Consider the following 26,344-nt stretch of genomic DNA (forward strand, 5'->3'; position numbering starts at 1 on the left):
TGGCAACAGCGGTTCAGCAAAAACCGAATTTTTAAAACGTTTGATCAACCATAATCATCTAATCGATCGTCCAACTCAACGTATTGTGCGTTGTTACAAAGAGTGGCAATCGACATACAGCCTCCTGCGAGAAAGTCAAGGCGATTTCATGGTGTTTGTGGAAGGCATTCCTGGCGAAGACATCAGGATCGTGTCTGACCCCAGCAAACACATATGGTCATCTTCGACGACAAGTTAGGAGAAGACGAAGAAATTAAACTGTGGTTAAGATGCAAAGGGCATCATCGTAATGTCAGTGTCATGTACATCGCCCACAATTTGTTTCAGCAAAGTAAAGCCCATCGCACCATCAGTCTCTGTGCTCATTACGTGGTCTTCTTTAAAAGACCTAGAGATAAATCGCAAGTGCAAGTGCTAGTCAAACAGACAGAAACGCCTAGGCTGACTCATGCGTACGAAGATGTCACTCAAACCGCACAAGCCTATTTACTTGTGGATTTAAAACCCACGACCCACGATTATTTGCGATTTCGTACCCATCTGTTTTATCACTGGTGCCAAGACGGAGGTCCTGTCATGAACATGTCCCCGTCGACGTAACAAACAAATCTATAAAAACCTCAGACAATTTCGATCTATCTCACATATCATCAACATGACGTCCTACAGCCTCACCTTTCCGCCGTCAAATTGGTTCATGCCTTGTATGGCATCAGTCGCTACAAATATCCACAAATACGTGCTTGTGCCTTGGAAGCCAGTCTCAAAGAAGTCGTCTTACGATAGTTTATGATAACAACACGTCAATTCCTGCAAGGCAACATTCACATAACTAATCAAACCAAACACATTTTTGAGTGAAACAAAATAGCCTTCATGCAACTGGCAGATCTCCGCATCGACACTCAAACTAAAAAGCAAATCATTCAAATGGAAGAACGAAAATTGTCTTTCGTGCCTTAGAAACGATGGAATGGAATTAAATCGCAGTAAAGAACAACGGAACCCACATTTACCTCCCAATCCTCGTTTGACCAAGATGTCCCAGTTACAAAACGAATTACACTCGTTTATGGATTGCTCCGACTTGTCAGAAACACAAACATCGCAACGGTACAGTTAAGTGTTTCATCGGCTTCAACTCTTTCTACAGAAAGCTTAAGATGAAACAACTCCACTGACTCTGAAAGATGTTAGAATTCTGATGAAAAGTGCATCAACACCAAAATCTCAGTGACCAAGACAGAAAAAGGAGAATAAGAAGAGTTTGAGACTCCACCAGGAAAAGTATTCAAGTTAACAACGACATCAAGAAAGGTACCCAAGATAACAACACCACCTATATCCAGAATTGTTTGAATTAAAATAATGATCGCCAGGCCTTCTACCACAGAAGATAGAAGGAAGGTCAAGACAGAGTTAAACAGAGAGTTAAACAAGAACTGATTACACCTGTTCAGACACCCTTCTCTTCACCACCCAACTGAAGGGCATCGATTATCAATGGCAATTCGATTTAGCCGATGTCTCTCATTAGGTCACAGGGGCCATGTGGTCTAAAGCACTCTCTGCTACAGATCACTGCCATTTCACCTGTATGCGTAGGGCCGAGTCTCAGATTCCGCCAATGTGGGTATGTGAAAAAGCTTGCCAGTAGCTTCTCGTGGGTCGGTGGTTATCTTCGATAATTTCCCGGGTTCTTACAACACCATTTATACTGTCCGCCATGCATAGCCTGTCTTGTGCTGGAAAATGGCGTTATACCCAACAACAACTGCAACAACATCTGGCCACCTACAATAGTGGCTACAAATATTTGTTTTGTGTCATCCACATCTTTTCCCTGGGTCGTGCCATTGACATCGAAATCGAACACTAAGTTCGTGCTAGCCCTCAAACTACAGTTGAAACGAGGTGGTCGCCACCCTCTTCGATAGCAAACTGACAAATGCACCAAATCTCTGAACCAAGCTTTCGAAAAGGAATTAAAGAAATGGAACATTCATTATTTCACCACCGAGAATCCCGAAACCAAAGCAGCATTGTGGAAAGCTTTCAATGCACCCTGAACGAACGAATGTGGAAATATGTTACGCATCAACACTCTCAAGTACATCGACGTCTTCATGAACGTGGTCAATGCGTACATCAAATCTTACCATCGGAGCATCTGATGTGCCCTCCAAAAAGTGACAACAAAGTGACCGTCTTTGAAAACGTGTTTAGTACGTCCCCGATTGTGACTGTCCCTAAGAAAGGGGAAGTGTTGACGACGGGTGATTGGGTGCGCATTGGCAAAACCAAACCCACTTTCAACAAAGGTTACTTACCCGACTGGACCACCGAAATGTTTCGTGTCACTAGGCGAGTGCGTAGCCGTCATCCTGCCGTACAATAATTGGAAGACATGAACGGGAAAGTGTTAAAAGGAACGTTTTACTTGCCCGAGTGACAAAGCGTGACAAAAAAAGAAAATGAAGTGAACGAAGTTCATGACGAGCAAGTACAACAAACCTTGAATTTTAACCCAATTGCCAAATCCACTCCGAAAACAGACCCTCCAGTCTAAATTGTCCACTTGCGCGTTGAAAAGTCATGCATTCTATTATTTTAACGGTCAACGTCTGTTGAAAACGATTTTTGCAAAGTTCAATGCCGTGTTTACCAAAGACTTGGAGAGTGCCAGAAAAAGTGTCACGAGCGAGTACCATAAAGTGGCTCGCCTCCTACTGATGAAATTTAAGGAGTGCAAAGTGTTGTCTTTTCTATTTTGTCCTGAATTGTTTGAGATTTAATGTCAGGTCTTGAAGATGGGGTTGGAAGTGGAAAAGGAAAACGAATTAGCAGTCTTTTACGACAATTCTAGTTTTGCAATGTATTTTCGTTCACCGGTAGAACTGAACCAAGGACTAAATTTGATCTTTGTGTGCTCCGATGCGGTGGAGTACAACGTAATGGGACACACCTCCATACCGTTACTGAGTGTCATTCATTTCGAAGTGGATTATGCCCCGACCAATGACGAAGAAGGTGGAAACACCTATCACGTTCACCGCAAATTTGCACATCCTCACTATATACCCGTCAGTAAGTCGTATTTTGCCACTGTCAATATTACTATGAAAGCAGATATGGGACAAAATATTTCATTCACCAAAGGGAAAGTCACAGTGGAACTCCATTTTCGAAAATGATTCCTTAACGTCTTATAGGTCATGTAACCTCTGTACCGAATAATCGCTAACTAATATCTTGTAGGTCTTATAACCGAATAGTCGCTGGTTTTGGAGATATGTTGAAATTGGCATTTCGTTCGGTGGCGCCCGTTTTGAAACCGATCGTGATACAAGGATTGCACGCATTGAAAGATGCCACTTTGACGTATGGCAAAGGATTTCTCTAAAATGGCATCATTGACAAACAAAACCCCAAAGAAGCTTACTTGAGAGCAGGCATAAATATCATGCTTCAAAGTGGCACGGCTATATTGGGCCATTGAGAAACTCCTATGAATGCACTGGACTCTGCCAAGCCAGGCATTTCTGCTTCCCTGACACCACAGCAAGGACAAGAAAGAGGCGATAAAGACACCCCTCCAGAGGACTTCACACCACTCCTGTGAATGCACTGGACTGCCGAGCCAGGCATTCCTGCTTTCCTAACACCACATCAAGGACAGAAAAGAAACGATAAAGACATCCTCTAGAGGACGTCACACCCTCAGAGCTAGAAAGACCAAGAAAAGATGAACCGTCCGCGAATTAGACATTTTGATTGTTAAATCACAATGAGAGAAAAAATGGTGCACCTAGAGTCTTGCGCATGTTCAGAACCGGATATGTTTGCCATGCCATCCACTATGATGACGATGCAAGAATCCCAATGGGTAGAATTTCATCCCGTCTCCTCTGTGACGTATTCAACTCCCATCAAATTTAAAATCAAAGGGCAGCCCGATGATTACATCGATCTAAACAGCAATTACTTATACTTGAAAGTAAAAGTGGAAGACATATCGACGGATGGTCCTAATATAAAGGCTGATGAGACAATAGCTCCCATCAACAATTTGATGCATTCCATGCGTACCTAGAAAATCTCCTGACGTACGAAAAAGATGTCAAGAACAATCATCTGGATGATTGCGTTGAATGGAAACCTGACAAACCGAACAAGTTCAACTAGCCAGATGTACAGATTACTGATTTTCTTAAACATCAAGAGGAAATAAACATAAAGTCATAGTTTAGAACTGATGGATCGTTTGCATTTGGACATGTGGTTACAAGAAAAGTATTTGCTGAACGAAGTGGATGTCCACCTGAGACTGAATTGTAGCAGCGCCGCTTTCCATTTGATGGCTGCAACTGCCGATTAAAAATACAAAATTGAAGAAGCCAGACTCTACGTGTGACGCTTGGAAGTATTACCTAAAGTGGCAAACGACATCAGGCACTTTATGAGCAAAACGACCGCCGAGTATCCGATACGACGCGTAGAAGTGAAAACCTTCAACGATCCCGGTGGTCAGCGATCCATGATCGAATATCATTTGTTCCAAGGACAGTTACCCAAATGTTTAATCATTGGTATAGTCGAGAATTCAGCCTTCAACGGATCCCCCAGAAAAAAATCCTTTCAACTTACAGCACTTTGGCGTGCCCACAATCAAAGTTAGTCGCTACTGCAAGACCTTTTGTACCAGACCCATCGAACATATGTTTGCCGAGAAGAATTACTTGAGTTTGTACTTGTCCCTGCACGAAGCCACGGGAGAAGTTAGGGACTACCACCACCCACAGTATTACATACGACGATTATGCAGGAGGTCACACATTGTGGGTTTTTGATTTCACTCCTGACCAAGGCAGCGGCCGGGGACATTTCCACCCTATAAAATCAGGACAGATTCGTGTGGAAATTCAGTTTGATAAACGAGAGCCTGCTGACAAGGTGAACATCATCTTGTATGCCAAATCTGATAATACGACAGACATCAACAGTTTGAGAGAAGTCATTCTAGACTAGTATATTCTATGGAATTCACTTATCTCTCTTGGAATGGTGGAGAATCTTTGGTGGGAAAATAATGGAATGGGGAGATGTCGTGGAAGCAGAACAACTCATTAATAAAAACAAAGACGAAGAGAACATGGTGATATCTAGATTGCCAGAACAAGTAGAACATTTAGTCTCCTGTTTTGCCAAGCACCTGGAGGAAACCATTACAGCGTTGAACATGAAAGATTGCTATGTATGTCAAAACGAGCATCCAAGTCTAATTCAACACGATAAATGTCTGATGATGAGCCAGGAAGAAATATAGGACGATTATATGGAGGATGCTTGGGGTCTCATGTCGGAATAGGCAGTGTTGGATTAGTGGTATGAAGACTTGCGTGATCATTCATCTCCTGTGAAAAAAGAAGAAGAATCCTGTAGTGTGCGCTAAAGATGAACATCCTCATCGCAAACCTAAAGACCATCAAGCTTATGTTATCAATACGGATGACAGTCATCTCCCTGGTACCCACTGGGTAGCTGTCTACTTTCCAGAAAATGATTGCGTAGAGTATTTTTATTCGTAAAGATTACCGACCTTGGTAGACGATATCATTGACATTATGAGAAGAAATGCCCAGACTACACGATTCAATAATGTGAAAGTACAAGGCACACATTCCATGATGTGTGGACAAGATTGTGTGTATTTTCTTCATCAACGCAGACTTAGATATCCATTAGAACATTTAGTGACTTATCATCATCAACAGCAGAAGCCATACAGAGGTTTTGTAGACTGTCGAGTGGACATGAAAGAGTTCTCCTCCTACTGCAGAAAGATACCCTATCCTGTGGGAAAGCCTGCAGCCATACGGGGATGCAGTCTTAGACGATAAGAGATTGTCACAACACCAAAAAAGCACCCCCTTTCAGGGCTATCCCAAACAATCTAGAAAAATGATGCTAGTCAAACTGCCAAAATATTTGTATATATTTATTTGTTTATGTCTGTATGTTAAAAAGTAGAAGTGTGCCTCAAAACACTTCGTTTCTGTAGTCTTTGTGTTTCTTATATGTAGAAGTGATAATAAAGTATGTTTGTAAGTAAAAAGTGAACGTAACTGTTTTTGTTAGGTCCACGCTTTCCGTGTTTTTGGTTATGATATAGGTACTGTTACTTTTTGTGTAACGGGGTGATTCCTTCACGTCCACAGTTCAGACATAGAACGCAGAGCGTTTGTCAGTCTGGCTACTCAGCGTTGATTCGTCAACTTCAAGAAAAATGACCAGAATACACCTCTTGACCTCCAGATACACCTGGATTATGCCAGGTGCATCCTGGACGAGTTGACCATGGAGGCCAAACAAAAGCCGATAGGATTGAAGAGGAAGAAGAGGTAGAGAACAAGAAAGAAGAGAAGCAGGATAAGAAGAGAGACATCCTGCCTCACCTCATACTTAAAGCTTGTGTGAGGTCAAGCTTGAGGTGAGGGTGCCACCGCCATCATGTCAGTCACAACCACAACCACTACCACCAGTACCAAGAGCCGCTGTCTCCCAGACAGAAAACTGGGAGGAGTTGGAAAGACAGTGAGAGCATCGACAAACACAGCATTAACGGGTGTGGAAAAGAAAAAAAAGACAGAGGGAACAAGTTTTCAGAATCCCGTAAACTGAAGATTGGGGTACTGAAGCCAATCAAGCTTCCTCTGCGCTCCCGAACACAACTGTGAATTGGGACAATGACTGGAGTAGGAGAAGTGTCTGTGGTACCAAGCCTGGGAGATGTTGCCATTAACCAGATGCATTTGGAGTTGAAAAAAATGCAGCCCTTCTCAGGGATAACCCGATATCTAGAAAAGAAAACTGATCAAGTTGCCAATTTGTGTGAATTCGGATTAGTGTGACTATAAACACTGACTCTTTTACTGATGTGTATGTATGTGTTTGTGTGTGCTCGTATGTTTGTATTTGTGTATGTGTGTTTGTTTTTATGTTTGTGTGCGCGTGCGTTTGTTTGTAGGTTTTTTTGTTTTTTCCATAACAAAAACACCTGTCCCTAAAAACATAATAGGTTTAGTATTAGTGTACTATTTTGTATAAAATTTATTTTAGGTTAGCACTGTCATTACTGAATTATTTGGAAGGTGATATGGGTAGTTGGTTAGAGGGATGCTTTCCCTCACGTCAGTCCTTCAGAAATATAAAGTGCAGCGTTCGTGCCTTTACATTAGGTAGATTAACTATGCCAATACAAACAGCACAAATAATGGGGGTTTTTTCTTCAAAATAATAAATACAGCAAGACGACGTTGTTTATCTTTCGGAAAAATGAAGCTAAAAGAAAAGATCCCGGATGTACAGCACCTTCCTCGTATAAAGTCAGACCCTCCCTTTAACTACCAGACATCTTCTATCTGTGTGAGTGCGTGTGGTTGTATTTCCACTGGCCACATGTCCAGTGGGTCATTAATGTCTAAAAAAACGGACAAATTAATTAGCAAACGGTGTGTGCACTAAAGCCTTGGAGGACGAGGCACTATTCCATCCAACTATCAGTCTCGTCTTTATTGTCCAATCCATGTGGGTGTAATCCAATATTAACATAACAGGAAATGACAAAGATGACTTGGCAGATAAATTACAAATTCATGGCCCAAACTACACTGACTACATCATCCCATATTAACATACCAGGAAATGACAAAGCTGACTTGGCAGCACAATTACAACTTAATGGCACAAACTACACTGACTACATCATCCCATATTAACATAACCAGGAAATGACAAAGATGACTTGGCAGCACAATTACAACTTAATGGCCCAAACCACACTGACTACATCATCCCATATTAACATACCAGGAAATGACAAAGCTGACTTGGCAGCACAATTACAACTTAATGGCACAAACTACACTGACTACATCATCCCATATTAACATACCAGGAAATGACAAAGATGACTTGGCAGCACAATTACAACTTAATGGCCCAAACAACACTGACTACATCATCCCATATTAACATACCAGGAAATGACAAAGCTGACTTGGCAGCACAATTACAACTTAATGGCACAAACTACACTGACTACATCATCCCATATTAACATACCAGGAAATGACAAAGCTGACTTGGCAGCGCAATTACAACTTAATGGCCCAAACCACACTGACTACATCATCCCATATTAACATACCAGGAAATGACAAAGCTGACTTGGCAGCACAATTACAAATTCATGGCCCAAATTACACTGACTACATCATCCCATATTAACATACCAGGAAATGACAAAGATGACTTGGCAGCACAATTACAACTTAATGACCCAAACTACACTCACTACATCATCCCATATTAACATACCAGGAAATGACAAAGATGACTTGGCAGCACAATTACAACTTAATGGCCCAAACTACACTGACTACATCATCCCATATTAACATACCAGGAAATGACAAAGCTGACTTGGCAGCAGAATTACAACTTAATGGCCCAAACTACACTGACTACATCATCCAATATTAACATACCAGGAAATGACAAAGCTGACTTGGCAGCACAATTACAACTTAATGGCCCAAACCACAATGACTACATCATCCCATATTAACATACCAGGAAATGACAAAGCTGACTTGGCAGCACAATTACAAATTCATGGCCCAAACTACACTGACTACATCATCCCATATTAACATACCAGGAAATGACAAAGATGACTTGGCAGCACAATTACAACTTAATGGCACAAACTACACTGACTACATCATCCCATATTAACATACCAGGAAATGACAAAGATGACTTGGCAGCACAATTACAACTTAATGGCCCAAACTACACTGACTACATCATCCCATATTAACATACCAGGAAATGACAAAGCTGACTTGGCAGCACAATTACAACTTAATGGCCCAAACTACACTGACTACATCATCCCATATTAACATACCAGGTAATGACAAAGCTGACTTGGCAGATAAATTACAACTTAATGGCCCAAACCACACTGACTACATCATCCAATATTAACATACCAGGAAATGACAAAGCTGACTTGGCAGCACAATTACAACTTAATGGCCCAAACTACACTGACTACATCATCCCATATTAACATTCCAGGAAATGACAAAGCTGACTTGGCAGCACAATTACAACTTAATGGCCCAAACTACACTGACTACATCATCCCATATTAACATTCCAGGAAATGACAAAGCTGACTTGGCAGATAAATTACAACTTAATGGCCCAAACCACACTGACTACATCATCCCATATTAACATACCAGGAAATGACAAAGCTGACTTGGCAGCACAATTACAACTTACTGGCCCAAACTACACTGACTGCAGCATCCCATATTAACATACCAGGAAATGACAAAGATGACTTGGCAGCACAATTACAACTTAATGGCCCAAACTACACTGACTACATCATCCCATATTAACATACCAGGAAATGACAAAGCTGACTTGGCAGCACAATTACAACTTAATGGCCCAAACTACACTGACTACATCATCCCATGTTAACATACCAGGAAATGACAAAGCTGACTTGGCAGAAATTACAACTTAATGGCCCAAACTACACTGACTACATCATCCCATATTAACATACCAGGAAATGACAAAGCTGACTTGGCAGCACAATTACAACTTAATGGCCCAAACTACACTGACTGCATCATCCAATATTAACATACCAGGAAATGACAAAGCTGAAATGGCAGATAAATTACAACTTAATGGCCCAAACCACACTGACTACATCATCCCATATTAACATACCAGGAAATGACAAAGCTGACTTGGCAGCACAATTACAACTTAATGGCCCAAACTACACTGACTACATCATCCCATATTAACATACCAGGAAATGACAAATCTGACTTGGCAGCACAATTACAACTTAATGGCCCAAACTACACTGACTACATCATCCCATACTAACATACCAGGAAATGACAAAGCTGACTTGGCAGATAAATTGCAACTTAATGGCCCAAACCACACTGACTACATCATCCCATATCAACATACCAGGAAATGACAAAGCTGACTTGGCAGATGAATTACAACTTAATGGCCTAAACTACACTGACTACATCATCTAAGGAAATGACAAAGGTGACTTGGCAGATGAATTACAACTTAATGGCCCAAACTACACTGACTACATCATCCCATATTAACATACCAGGAAATGACAAAGCTGACTTCGCAGATGAATTACAACTTAATGTCCCAAACTACACTGACTACATCATCCCAGGAAATGACAAAGATGACTTGGCAGATGAATTACAACTTAATGGCCCAAACTACACTGACTACATCATCCCATATTAACATACCAGGAAATGACAAAGCTGACTTGGAAGATGAATTACAACTTAATGGCCCAAACTACACTGACTACATCATCCCAGGAAATGACAAAGATGACTTGGCAGCATAATTACAACTTAATGGCACAAACTACACTGACTACAGCATCCCATATTAACATACCAGGAAATGACAAAGCTGACCTGGCAGCACAATTACAACTTAATGGCCCAAACCACACTGACTACATCATCCCATATTAACATACCAGGAAATGACAAAGATGACTTGGCAGCACAATTACAACTTAATGGCACAAACTACACTGACTACATCATCCCATATTAACATACCAGGAAATGACAAAGCTGACTTGGTAGCACAATTACAACTTAATGGCACAAACTACACTGACTACATCATCCCATATTAACATACCAGGAAATGACAAAGCTGACTTGGCAGCACAATTACAACTTAATGGCCCAAAACCACACTGACTACATCATCCCATATTAACATACCAGGAAATGACAAAGCTGACTTGGAAGATGAATTACAACTTAATGGCCCAAACTACACTGACTACATCATCCCATATTAACATACCAGGAAATGACAAAGCTGACTTGGCAGCACAATTACAACTTAATGGCCCAAACCACACTGACTACATCATCCCATATTAACATACCAGGAAATGACAAAGATGACTTGGCAGCACAATTACAACTTAATGGCCCAAACTACACTGACTACATCATCCCTGGAAATGACAAAGCTGACTTGGCAGCACAATTACAACTTAATGGCCCAAACTACACTGACTACATCATCACTGGAAATGACAAAGCTGACTTGGCAGCACAATTACAACTTAATGGCCCAAACTACACTGACTACATCATCCCAGGAAATGACAAAGATGCCTTGGCAGCACAATTACAACTTAATGGCCCAAACTACACTGACTGCATCATCCCATATTAACATACCAGGAAATGACAAAGCTGACTTGGCAGCACAATTACAACTTAATGGCCCAAACCACACTGACTACATCATCCCATATTAACATACCAGGAAATGACAAAGCTGACTTGGCAGCACAATTACAACTTAATGGCCCAAACTATACTGACTACATCATCCCATATTAACATACCAGGAAATGACAAAGCTGACTTGGCAGCACAATTACAACTTAATGGCCCAAACTACACTGACTACATCATCCCAGGAAATGACAAAGCTGACTTGGCAGCACAATTACAACTTAATGGCCCAAACTACACTGACTACATCATCCCAGGAAATGACAAAGATGACTTGGCAGCACAATTACAACTTAATGGCCCAAACTACACTGACTACATCATCCCAGGAAATGACAAAGATGACTTGGCAGCACAATTACAACTTAATGGCCCAAACTACACTGACTACATCATCCCAGGAAATGACAAAGATGACTTGGCAGATGAATTACAACTTAATGGCCCAAACCACACTGACTACATCATCCCAGGAAATGACAAAGATGACTTGGCAGCACAATTACAACTTAATGGCCCAAACCACACTGACTACATCATCCCAGGAAATGACAAAGATGACTTGGCAGCACAATTACAACTTAATGGCCCAAACTACACTGACTACATCATCCCAGGAAATGACAAAGATGACTTGGCAGCACAATTACAACTTAATGGCCCAAACCACACTGACTACATCATCCCAGGAAATGACAAAGATGACTTGGCAGCACAATTACAACTTAATGGCCCAAACCACACTGACTACATCATCCCAGGAAATGACAAAGATGACTTGGCAGCACAATTACAACTTAATGGCCCAAACCACACTGACTACATCATCCCAGGAAATGACAAAGATGACTTGGCAGCACAATTACAACTTAAAATCCCAAACTACACTGACTACATCATCCCAGGAAATGACAAAGATGACTTGGCAGATGAATTACAACTTAATGGCCCAAACTACACTGACTACATCATCCCAGGAAATGACAAAGATGACTTGGCAGATGAATTACAACTTAATGGCCCAAACCACACTGACTACATCATCCCAGGAAATGACAAAGATGACTTGGCAGATGAATTACAACTTAATGGCCCAAACCACACTGACTACATCATCCCAGGAAATGACAAAGCTGACTTGGCAGCACAATTACAACTTAATGGCCCAAACTACACTGACTACATCATCCCAGGAAATGACAAAGATGACTTGGCAGCACAATTACAACTTAATGGCCCAAACCACACTGACTACATCATCCCAGGAAATGACAAAGCTGACTTGGCAGCACAGTTACAACTTAATGGTCCAAACTACACTGACTACATCATCCCAGGAAATGACAAAGATGACTTGGCAGCACAATTACAACTTAATGGCCCAAACTACACTGACTACATCATCCCAGGAAATGACAAAGATGACTTGGCAGCACAATTACAACTTAATGGCCCAAACCACACTGACTACATCATCCCAGGAAATGACAAAGCTGACTTGGCAGCACAATTACAACTTAATTGCCCAAACCACACTGACTACATCATCCCAGGAAATGACAAAGATGACTTGGCAGCACAATTACAACTTAATGGCCCAAACCACACTGACTACATCATCCCAGGAAATGACAAAGATGACTTGGCAGCACAATTACAACTTAATGGCCCAAACTACACTGACTACATCATCCCAGGAAATGACAAAGATGACTTGGCAGCACAATTACAACTTAATGGCCCAAACTACACTGACTACATCATCCCAGGAAATGACAAAGATGACTTGGCAGCACAATTACAACTTAATGGCCCAAACTACACTGACTACATCATCCCAGAGATATGCAGCATGATATCCAAAATAATCGTTTCAAAGTGGCAAACATAATGTAATTCAGGCACCAGGGTCGTAAACTGTATTCAATACAAACAAAAGTGTGCCGCAACACCAAACCTCCACCATCTCTCTATAAACATGATCAACGAATCAAAAACAGACTCAAAACTGCCAAATCTTTGCTTGCAGTCAGTGTGGGGAAATACATCAAACCCAACATGGACTAAAATTACTTGAGAGAACCAACTACACTTATTTGAATCATGTAGTTGGTGCCACTATCATACAGGTTGCTATTAATACAGATAGACGCCTTCTATGAAGACGTGACAATACGGGAGGTGGGTGCGGTGGTGGCATACGGTTAGCAACCCACATAAGGGTGGTACTTGCTTGTGCGCGGGCCAACGCTACCATTGCACGTGCTTCCCCTTGCGGCACAACAAGCGGCATTACGAATGTGATTAGTTGGATAATGCACTTAAGTACAGGGATTATATAGTAGTTAACAACCAAGTTACCTCCATGACCATCTCTCTCAACACTATCCCGTATATTGTCGCTAAACAGTCCCAATATATTTTGTCGTTATACAGTCACAATATTTCCCAAGTTAAATTCCCCTTGTCGCCATAGTACAACCTCCACCCCATTTAACATAACAGTCTACGTGTCGCTATTGTATCCGACATTAAAACTCGAGTGAGGAAAGTGAAGAAAATATGTTTCGAGCTACTGAGATTTTAAATACGTGTCGGATTTTGAGGAGGGTGAGGTTTGGTGAGGGATTTGGAGATTCGTCATATTTCATATCGATCGGCCTGTAACTTTGGTCTTAGTAGGGTTGGAATGTTGTGGGTGTACAGAATGACTTTTTTAGTATACATTTCACTGGATAAAAATAAGGAATGCTATATCTGAAAATAAAAACTACATAACACGCTTGCTTTTTGTTGCTAATTGTTGTTTTCAATAAGAGCACAGGTGCTCGACGTTAGCTAGATGTTGAATAAAAACCAATAATCTGAAGGAAACAAATAATCATACCGAGTGACAAAATTGTCAGAACTAGTTTTCTCTGACCCTTGTCATTCCATTTTTGATATTTGGACATTTGTGTTACTAGCCCTAGTTTTCACCCCAACATAAATGTCCAAATATCAAAAATAAAAAATAGAGTGGCAAGAGTCAGAGAAAACTCGGACTAGTTCTGATATAGGGCCCTGTCTATCATACTATAGTAGACAGTGTATAAGAAGTCATGGGGGTAATCTGAGGCACTTTTGTCACTCGATGTGATTTTTTCCCCTTCGATTATTGCTTTTTTTAACATCAGGCTCGCTTCAAGCAACTGTGAATAAGAGTAGACAAAGATGCATGTAGGCCTTAATTTCATTTGAGCAGTATATTTTCTACGGCGACACCGCGTGTCAGTCATAACGTTTGTTATCTTTTTTTTTTTTTCTTTTTTTTTTTGGGGGGGGGGACACCGACAGGTGCCTCCCTCCCTATTTAACCAAAGAAGAAATTTTTTATATATTTTTGTTTCCCCCAAAAGTGTGTTGTATTTGTTGTTTTTAACATAAGAATTTTAAATCAAAATTTTATTTTTAAAAATTTTCATTGGTGTATTTCTAAAGAGGCCCTAGTGTATCTAAACGGTTGTTCGTCCGATAATGATTTGTGTCACCTTTTTCGGAGTTCCTTTCCTTAACTCTCTTTAGTGACCTTGCTAGTGGTGTCCTATGTCCCATGTATGCTATATGTTGGTGCTGTTTGTTGTGCTTGCTATATTTTGTTTTCATGTTGGGACTCCAGCTCTAATCAAATTTAAAATCCCAGTTGTTCTATCTGCTCCTTTATTGGGAGCTATATTTTTGAATTTTGACGAGTTAGCGTTTTGTGCCTATGAAATTAAAACCCTAATGGTTTAGAGTGTATGCTATATAATAATATCATATAACGTTTGTTATCAAGCTGATACGGAAGCTACCATTTCAGTCTATGATCAGTGAGATAAATTATTTGAAATAGAACATTAGACCTATATAGTGTTTCCTAAAATACTTACAGCTAGCAAACGTGAAGAGTGGTCGTGCGTAACCTCCAATAACACGGCGGAAATTTCTCGCCCTCTGAACACATAACAATAACTGTCGATAATTACAGGTCATTGTGGTTAACAGTTTCAAGCGTACGCAGACACAAATGTAAAGACTTTGATTCAGTCAGTGACAAAGCATAGTACACCTGCCGCCACGCGATTGTACGTGTAAAAGTATGCGTGTTGTACATATATTGTATACGTTCTTTGCACTTTATACCTTCGTCACTAAGTAAGCGCCTCTGCTATCTGGTGATTTGTGTCTGCTATCGTGTCTAGCACCAACCAGTTGGTGGCCCTGTTCCCTGAGCGCTGTTTTCGTAATAAAGGTCAGGTAACAGGGTCAGCCATGATGTAAATGTACATGTCGAGGGAAAGCACTCATTTTGATTAGCATGGCTTACAACATGGAATATTCTCGATTGAAGTGTTAAAAAGTGCGTCCTGTGTTGGAAAATTGTGCATTACGATAAGTTGTACATGTTAGTGTGAATTATATTCATCGCTATTGCCTTGTAAAATTGTGTGCATTATTATTTAGGTTGCATGAGTCTGTGGAGTGAGGGTGTGAGTACCATTTGTATGGTACAAGTAACATGGGCCATGTATGCGCATTTTCTCATTTTACATTAAATTTAAATTGTTCTTTTAAAATTTAGCACACATTTTTGTTAACCAGATTCCATTCAATCATGATTATTCAATGCTTTGCACCTTAACTGCCACCAAGAAACTTAAGACGAAAATTATCGATCAATATGGACTTTTACAATGGTGGATATATACTAAACTTGGGTCCAAATAAGAGCGCGTCGAATGGAATCGTCACAATCGAGGATAGTATGAATTTGCTTATCAATATGCGTAGCTTTCATTGTGACATCAAAGAGCGCGACATTTTGATCATAAACATGAAGTCCAGAACAATTTTTGACCAATGCGTGATTACTGTGTGTTATGACATGCACAATAATGTTGAGGTTTTAAGTCATACAAGTAAAATACGTGATAAAGTACAATTTTGAGCTATTGTTTAATATTTACATGATATTTCATGCAGACAGCAAGCTGGATCCCACCTACCCATTTTCCTCCATAGCTGCCAATTGCTGGATGGAATTGTGACATGTCAGCCATTACACGTTCTTTAAAAATGATTATCTGTGTCTAACCTTTTAAATTATGTAGATCAGCATTCATAACCTACATGTTGATGGCTTGATATAAGCACCTGTATACAATTTATGGATACTGTCTAATGTAGTAGAGGCTATATACAAGTATTCATTTTCCACGGTATGTACAAAGTGTAAGTTTTTCTTTTATTGCATAAAGGTTATATGTATATAACAGTTCTGGATCATTTGTGATTACAGAAATCAAATATCACTTTGTAATTTGTTGAAAGAAAAAATAAGAAAAACATGTATCTCATAGCAATTGTATAGAAATGAGGGTGGGTAGTTAGACGGTCATCATGCCATATTTTGGTGAACAACAAACCCGAAGACATCAATAAACAGAGAAGTTGTCAGAACGAATGGCAGTATTTGTTAGGCTGGTGAACAACAAACCTGAAGACATCAATAAACACAGAGGAGTTGTCAGAACGAATGGCAGTATTTGTTAGGCTGGTGAACAACAAACCCGAAGACATCAATAAACACAGAGGAGTTGTCAGAACGAATGGCAGTATGTGTTAGGCTGGTGAACAACAAACCTGAAGACATCAATAAACACAGAGGAGTTGTCAGAACAAATGGCAGTATTTGTTAGGCTGGTGAATACTTATTCAACTAATCCCACTTTTGTAAATGAATGCAAGAATAACATGAACTGACCAGCCGCTACATAATATTCCAGCATAATGGGAACTTTAAATTCATTAGCCTCCTCACCCCATGGAGTAAACACATTATAAATAAATCTTTTCAGTAATCATCTCTGTGTGTGTTTATATTTTAGCTTATTACTTGCATATTACATATGACTTTTAAAATGGGATCCATGACTTTTGTAAGGGTGCAAATATTTGTCAATCTATAAAGATCACATTAATTTGGGCAAGAGAACAATTAATTAGATTTATGGTGGACAGGTGCATGTTAAATCGCTATACTGCAATGACTTTTAATGTCTGTGTCATGAGAGGAAGTGATTTTTAATTAAGCCTTCATTTATTTAACCGCCAGAGAGATTCGAAGGATAAATGTTAACTTTGATCTTTGTGTCAAATATGTCAGAGGTTGAGTTATTTGGAAATTTAGAAGACTGAAAGTTTGGCTCCTAGTTATAAAAGGCGGTAGATATATTTAATGCTGATTGGTACGCTAAATAAAAGGCATGTTTCCCACAAGAAATTTATTGGGTTAAACATATAGGAGACTCCGAGATTCAATTTAGAAGAAAAAAATTCTCATAAAACATTTATCCAAGTGACCGTATGTCTGGAAATTCGACGGCCACAATTCTGGTGGTAGAAGCGAACAAAGCTAGCAGCAGAGAGGGCGAACAGACTAAGATCGAAAAAGCGTTGAAAAACTAAAAATAACCCTTCCTACGACGATTTAAAAAAAAGCGTGGACACGAATTAAACCAAAAAACAATCTTCCAAAGATTTCTCAAATTGGTGTTACTTTACCGTCGTTGTTTTTTTATTATTCGTAGAATGGTTTATTTTACCACGTGGATGCTTTATTGAGGTCTCGCCCTCTCTGCTGCTATCAAATATTTTATCAAGACCCACACGATATCTTGTTCTTGGATCATGTAAATTTATTGTTATAAATCCGTGTGCAACTTGAGCTCGTGAAAAGAAATTTTTAAATTTATTATAATCCATGTCACTACCACACCAAGTTTGATGAATATTTCGCAGCGTATGTGTGTCAACTCCATTAAACACAACTAAAATATTACAGTTATCTCTGATCACTTTTGGAATTTGATTGCATCGTTGAGTAACATAAATGACATCTGTATTTTTATGTCTGCCACGAGAAAATATCCTGGCTGGATTGGATTGTTTGTCTAACATCACATCATCATACACAACTAAATTGTTAATAAACCCATCAAGATCATCTACGCACGGTGCTTCTTCGATATCTGTTATAAAATTAATAATATTTTCACCGTCATTTATTAATCTTGCATTTTCGTTAAAGTCTTTTAATACTTCATAACACATCTGATCATCAACGGATGGTACTACCAAATATAATTTGTCCCATTTCAACCACCTCATTATCAAATTAAGTAATAATTGCGTCTTACCCGATCCAGATGGTCCTATAATAATCATTCTGATGGAATTCGGTAACGCAGGGTGGTGTTTAGCTGACTCTCGTCGCCGAGTTGCTGAGAAATCAATTATATCCATATATTTTATATCATGAATCTATATTGTTTACGTTGCAGATCTAAAACTCCAACTACTGATTTAGTTACGGTTACAACAAAAAATAAAAAAATAGCGTATGGTGGAAAATGTTCTGTTTGCGGTAGAAAGAAATTTTCGTTTTTACCTAATAAGCGCGGTGGTGATATTGCTAATTTGATGTCAAAGTTTCCAGGTGCTCCATGGTCTAAATACCCAGGAGAAAAACATCTACCAGGATATAATTATTGTGGTCCTGGTACCAGACTTGAGCAGCAGGGAAGTTCTACAGACCAGACTGTCAGACCAAAATAAAGCTTCCTACGAGAACTTTCTCCGTAGAAGCCTCAGATTTCAAAAATAAGCCTTCCTACGAAAAATAATTTGCGTAAATTCGTTCCCGATTGCAATTTTTGTGTGCAAAATCGATGATTCTGGACAAGTAAAAAACAAGGATTTTGGGGGGGGAGGGAAATTATTCTGGTGTCGACAAAGTTTGCAAAGTTTGGCTGCGAGTCTCATGAATAAATTTTATCAAGACCGATTCGATATCTACTACGCGGATCATGAAGATTAATCGTGATAAAACCATGCGGTGTTGCCTGGGCGCGGCTGAAGAAATTTTTGAATTTGTTTATGTCCATATCGCCGTTGCACCAGGTCTGATGAATATTTCTCAACGTGTGAGTATCGACGCCATTGAAAACTGATAAGATGTTACAATTGTCCCTAATTACCTTTGGAATTTGTGTATATCGCTGCGTCACGTAAATCACATCGGTGTTCTTGTGTCGGCCACGCGAGAATATCCTAGCCGGATTAGTTTGCTTATCCAGCATAACATCATCGAATACAACAAGATTATTAACATCGCCATCTAAATTTTCCACTGATGGAGCTTTATTGATGTCTGTGATGAATTCGATTGTGCCTTCGTCGGTATTGTCACTAAATTCCTTTAGTACTTGATAACAACGCTGATCATCAACGGACGGTGCAACCAAATATAACTTATCCCATTTTAGCCATCGCATTATCAAATTTAGCAACAACTGCGTCTTTCCAGAACCGGACGGGCCAATGATTATCATCCTTATCGAATTCGGTAACACCGCGTTGTGTTTCACCTGCTCGCGTCGCTTCGTGGCTGAAAAATCAATTACATTCATGTTACTAGAATACATGGATCTATATTGTGTTAAGTGTCGCACGCGCACAGCTACGATAAATCCAACCGAAATCGTCACACGCAATAACAGGAACGCAATTGCAGGAGAATGCGAAGTTTGTAAGACACGCAAGTTCAGATTTGTAAAAAAAAAATAGAAGAACCGGAGGAGACATTACCGCCTCCATGAAAAATCTACCCGGGTTGCCTTGGGCGAAATATCCCGGAGAAAAGCATCTGCCAGGATACAATTACTGCGGACCCGGCACAAGGCTCGATATAAGACTCAACGATAATAATCAACCAAATCCCGGCGAAGATCCAGTAAACGCCATCGATAACGCGTGTTACTATCACGATCTTGCGTATCGTAGCGGGGATTTACAACAAAGACATCTCGCTGATATTAAGCTAATTCATGCAATAGACGCGATTCCTGACAAAAGTTTCAAGGAAAAATTGGCAACTTGGTTGATAAAAGGCGCAATGAAAGGTAAATTAGTATTCGGTGCTGGTAAATAATAATGGAGCAAATATATTATTCTCCGCGAGGATTCTGGCGAGGAAAATCAGCAATAGCCAAACTCGCTAAAGCCGCTAAAGTAAAACAATCCACCGCTGAATCGTGGTTATCGAAACAGGCAGTCTGGCAAATTTATCTTCCTCCACCTAAGAAAATACCGTACGCGAGTTTCACCGTCAGTGTCCCTAATGAAGTCCATCAGGCTGATTTAATGTTTCTTCCTTACGATACCGTCGACGGAGTCACATATAAATATGTCTTGACAGTCGTTGATATCGCCAGCAGGTATAAAGAAGCCGAGCCGTTATCGAATAAAACAGCAACGGAGATCGCTAAGGCGTTTAGCGAAATTTATTCACGATCTCCATTAACATGGCCGAAGCTTCTCCAGGTTGATCCAGGTCGAGAATTTCTTGGCGCGGTTACTTCACTGATGAAAAAGAATAATGTTAAAATCCGTCGCGGTATTGTAGGTGTTCATCACAATCAAGCTATCGTTGAGAGATTCAACAAAACTCTTGCAGAACGATTATTCGGATACCAATACGCGCGTGAATTTATTCAAGATAATCGATCTCATGATTGGGTATCGAGGTTGCCTCATGTGATTAACGCACTAAATAACGAGACAACGAGAACAATAGCAATGAAACCCGCAATTGCAATTACAAAATCGAATATACCCCTAAAGCGAGATTCTACTATTCCACCTGTGCTAGGTAGCGTCACGGTCAGGTATTTATATAAAGAAGGCGAGGCCGAGGGAGGCAGAAAAAGAGCAACCGATCCAAATTGGAGCGTTACGACACATAAAATATCAGCCGTAACAAGATCATCAGGAAGACCAGCAATTTATTTCCTAGATTCGCTAGCGCCACAACGCGGATTTACCAAGGAGGAATTACAAATAATACCGAAAGATACTCAACTACCGCCAGCGTCATTAATGTGATTTACTCGAATTCTACCTAACTGAGATAATTTTCTTACTCTCGACACGGCTAAATATACCAAATTTGACCAGGAAATTCTATCATCGACGATCCAAACTTTACCATCCACGGTTAATCCCTGCGATGAATGTATCGTTGTTGCATATCCTAGTTTCCACGGTGATTTTTCTGCATTTATCGCGTCATTAACAAGATTAATATCAACAAGAATAATATCGTTCAAGACCAAGATCTTTTCCTCTCCGCAGGGTAAAGTAACACTGATATTTGGTTTCCTGGTATCAGCGGGCCTGTAACATAACGGCACCTGCAATGTTGGAAATTTCTCGCAATGAAGCTTGAATAACATATCCTGAATAATATCGCGAACAATTTTTCTGCTAGCAACAATCAAATGATCGGGACGCCACAAATTTAGAAAAATATCCATCGGAGTCTCGTCGATTATTCTTCTCATCACATCGCATTGAATTTTATTCGGTTGTAATCGAATTATTTTCTTAAATTCAGTCAGTAAAATATCATCGGATCTATAATCAGCGTTGATTTCCTCATAATAGTCAACGAAATTCCTGAGCCATTCGTGAGGAGATTCACCATCAATCGGATCAGGCTGGCCATGATCTCCGCACATTATCACGGCGGTATTTTTTCCCTCCAGCCAGATCAGGAACGATTTTAATACAACTAAATTTACTGTGCAAATTTCATCAAATATTATAATTCTGTTGATATATTTATTTCCCATGCGAGCCGAATCCCACAATCCACCGCTGTATTTGAAATAACTATGATATGTGCAAGAACCAACGCCGCGCTGCCTTATTTCTCGCGCTAATCTGTGAGTTGGAGTCAACACTATCATATCGGATTTCGCAAATAAATTGATCGCTCGCGTTGTTTTACCGCTACCACCAGGACCATTTAGGTAAACGAATTTGTTACGTGAAATCGGGTCAAATGCAGATGCAGCCGTCGATATTTCCTCACATTTATCTCGATGAAATTTATCGCAATCTTCGACATCGGCGTCCTCACAGTAATCTAGGATATCCTCGTTTTTTATCCTCCAAGTTCCCCAAGAACCATCGGCGATTAAATTATCCAGCCTATACTGGTATTTCTTATCGATATAAAACGAGTCCGTTGCGACCCTTACCGCGATATCAGAAAATGTATTTATCATCGACAGTAAATTTATACTAACATAAGCGAGCATCGATGATCTCAAATGCGTATACTGCGCTGATTCTCCATCGAGATAGCTAATTACGGTACCCAACTTTACTCCGTCAATAATAATATTCTCTCTGTTGCAGAATATTCCTCGCGATACCGTATCGGCAATAATAAAGTCCATTTCGACATCGTTGATAAATAACCTAGCGTGTCGATGTTTATGATCAACGGATCCTCCTTGAGTAAATTTGCCAATTATTTTTCTTCCGATATCTTTCGCGTTTTCACAGTCCGTCGGTAGCCACACCTTAGTTTGTTTTCTGTAGGATATAATCGCCTCGCTAACCGTCAACGATATTAACATTGACGAATCCAGCATATACCTCAATAGCACCGTAGGGACCCAACGGCGCTGCGATAAATGCCGACCAAACCAAATATAACAAATTTTATGTAAATTTTCAGCAAACTCTAATGAAGTGACACAAGCGAATCCGGTCATAACAAAATCTGGCAACGGCCCGTTAATTGCAACTCTCGTCATCTCGTTGGTGGGATGGCCAAATTTAGCAAAATAATCCGCACAATCGCCATATCCGAGGAAACTTCCAGGATAGCACGCGCTCATATCAACGGATATCATTTCTTCGAAATAATACTTGGTATTCCACAATCCGCCATGGCCGTATTCGATACAACTAAGTTGAATATCAGTGAGAAATTCGTTCCTTGTAGGTTTCCACGAATTTCTTTCTCTGGCAGCATGAGCAGCAACAGATGGAACAGTAAAGCAGTTCGTTAATAACTGATCAGGATTTGACGAATATTTCACAGCGATATTTTTCATAGATTCATGTAATTTTTCATCGCGGTAAATATCTCATCGCGGCAATATAAACTGATCATATTTTTCTTCGCTCGAGAATAACCAAACTGATATTGGATCAGATGCGGCTAATATTTTGATATATCGGAACATAGCATCAGAATTATCCTTTGCGCCTTCCACGGGATAAAATTTAACAGCGCGATTTCGCGGAAATATCATTACCGATTGTGACCACGCATGTGAATTATGATCAACAATTTCGATTGGTACTCCTCGAGATCTATACGGCGACGAATATAATATTTCTCCCGATAGTGTTTTCACCGTGATAGGAAATTTAAGTTTCTTACTCAACACAGCAACATCATCAATCGATGCGCCATCAACAACTGTCTTCGCCCACGCGTTAATTTTATCCAACCTCAACTGAGTCAATCCAGATCCACGACGAGCGTTTTTCATGTGCTCGATAACACGCTCAGCCACGCAGTTTATCATTGGAGATTCTTTCATCGCAGGTAGATTTTTCATGTCAGGATTATTATTTAGCCGATAAATTCCATAAACAACTGCACTAGATGGATATGCCCTAGCATAATAAGGACCGTCAATTCCCAATAATAATCCTGGCTTCGAATTTTTATCAAGAACAACATTTTTCTTACCGCCACGCACGGGATCTCGTTTATCGCGAATAATCCAAGTGTCGTCAGGCATTTGTGCAATAAATTTTATTCCAAAGATAAATCGCTCCTCGGAATGCGAGTTTTTTATATGCTCGATTATCTTCTTGGCCCGTTCCAGATTCATCGTAGCATCAACAGAGTTAGTTTTCCATGTCGACCAAACATGAATCCCCCCATCATCGAAAAATTCTTTTTTGGCACGATCAACCTCAGGAATGATATATTCTGCCTCATCAAGATCAAATGCATCCATTATTATATTTTAGACAAATGTTTAAATTATATAATGCAATGCAAATGGATACCAATCGGATCAACAAAATCATGCGACAAATCCTGCAGAGGTGATTATTGTGGTGCTCACATATATGCGATTCGACGAGGCAGTAAAGGACCACAGCGGTGCTTAGTTTGTCAAGTTGGCACGCGAGGGAAAACTCGATTGTGTTTATCCTGTGGAGGGAAAAATTATCGAGAATTGCTCAGATATTACAAAAAGAAATCTTCCTCGATAATAACATGCGAAGAAGATTATATTAATCGATTCAAGGCAAATTACGATTTAAACAAACAGAATATTGTATATGGAACTGAAATCGACGATTCCTGCAATGACAATCACATACGAGTTTAAATCGCATCCAACCATCGATGGATACGAAGTATCTGCCGATGGTGTTGTCAGGCATATCAAAACGAAGAATCTTGTTGGTAATGTTGATAATAGTGGATATCTTAGATTTTCAGTCGGCAAAAATAATAGAAGAAGAAGAATGAGCTATTCAAATCATCGGTTTGTATTCGAAGTTTTCAACGGACCAATAAAAATCGGTCTTGTTATCGACCATATCGACGGAAATAAACTTAATAATAAATTATCCAATCTTCGGGCTGTAACTTCGAGCGAGAATTCAAGGTTTGGTAATTCTGGCAAACATCCGAAATATGCCAGGGCCGTCAAATCGGTAAATCAAGAAACAGGCAAGGAGCTCATGTTCGATTCAATGAACGCAGCTGCGAAATATTTCAGTGTTAACTCACGATCGGTGCAATTTGTGGCAGAGGGAATTCAACATGCGGCATTTTCATATAATCTTGGCGCGTGGATCAAATTTTCCTATATTCCAATAATATTTGATTCGGAGAGTGAGGACGAAGATTAATTGAATATTACAAATATAATATAACATGGACGAACAAACCATAAATAACATTATCGAAGCTATCGATGACCTGAGAAAGAAAAAAATAAATCTTCCATCGGAGTTGGACACGAATAAAATCCGATCCGAATTCGAAACAATCATCCAAGGAAAACTCGAATACAAATACACGCTACCATCCGAATACAAATTAATAAAGAAAATCCAGATTGCGATGTATCAATCGCTTGCGACTGTCAGCGACGATCGCGTCGAGGATTTTGTTAAATTATCGACGCTGGTAGAAAAAGCTAGGTTGATTTTATCAGAAGCATACGAAACGAAAAAAATTACAAGCTCGCGTGTTAGGCAACTGAAAAGGCTGGTCGATGAGAGTAAGACCAAGGAAATCGCAGACTCTTGAATCTTCCTGAAGAAATTCCACAAAAAAAAAACAAAAATTAAAAAATATATTAATTTTGAAAATTTCCCTGGATTTTATTTATTTTTTTGGCCTGTTTTTCCCTGGCGGACGGATTTACGATTTCACCAGCAGATTGATACTTATCGTTTCCCCGCGTATATCAAGCAAATTTCCTTTCTGATCCGTCAGTTTGAAATTTATCCTTGACAACAATCGATTATGACATCGCAGATAAAACGGATTCACCGGCTCCTTTATTATCAAATAACCCGGAGAGGCACTAGGTGAAAACGAATACAATATAAATCCCTGCTGCGCTTGATTTGACTCTGATGAATCAACATTGTAGCTGCCCTCGACAACATCCGCGTGAAGATAAATCGCGATAACTTCCGTTATATTGACGATACCTGGCGAGATATGCCGCCCGCCTTTGTTCGGATCATTATCGTGTCTGAGAAACATCGCTAATTGTTTTTTCTCTGCCCATGCGGCGTGTAATTTCGGAAATAACTCATCGATGGTATCAGTGACGGATTTTCTTAGTTTATCAACGTCGTAACCGGGAAATTTGAAATTTGGTAGCGTTTCCTCGGTTAATTTATGTAATTCCATGAATTTTTTCTTATTGCCTGAATTTTTGATCAATGTAAATTTGGTAATAGGAAGAATATAATCGCCGATTGATATATCGTCG

General features: G+C 39.8%; 2 protein-coding genes across 2 annotated transcripts in view; both read right to left on the minus strand.

Annotated features, from left to right (window-relative positions):
* Positions 1 to 15,534, minus strand: part of LOC149773002 (uncharacterized) — a 104,996-nt gene extending 89,462 nt beyond the window's left edge. Inside the window, exon 1 of the mRNA XM_089946962.1 lies at positions 15,332 to 15,534. Coding sequence (XP_089803088.1) covers positions 15,332 to 15,434 — 103 coding nt within the window. The 5' untranslated portion in view covers positions 15,435 to 15,534. The remainder of the gene's footprint in view (positions 1 to 15,331) is intronic.
* Positions 1 to 26,344, minus strand: part of LOC149772999 (uncharacterized) — a 263,921-nt gene that overhangs the window by 109,881 nt on the left and 127,696 nt on the right. The gene's annotated exons all lie outside the window — the stretch shown is intronic.

The sequence above is a fragment of the Sinohyriopsis cumingii genome, unplaced genomic scaffold (genome assembly GCF_028554795.1).
Source record: "Sinohyriopsis cumingii isolate HCF-2022 unplaced genomic scaffold, ASM2855479v2 utg000938l, whole genome shotgun sequence".
Classification (NCBI taxonomy): Eukaryota; Metazoa; Mollusca; class Bivalvia; order Unionida; family Unionidae; genus Sinohyriopsis; species Sinohyriopsis cumingii.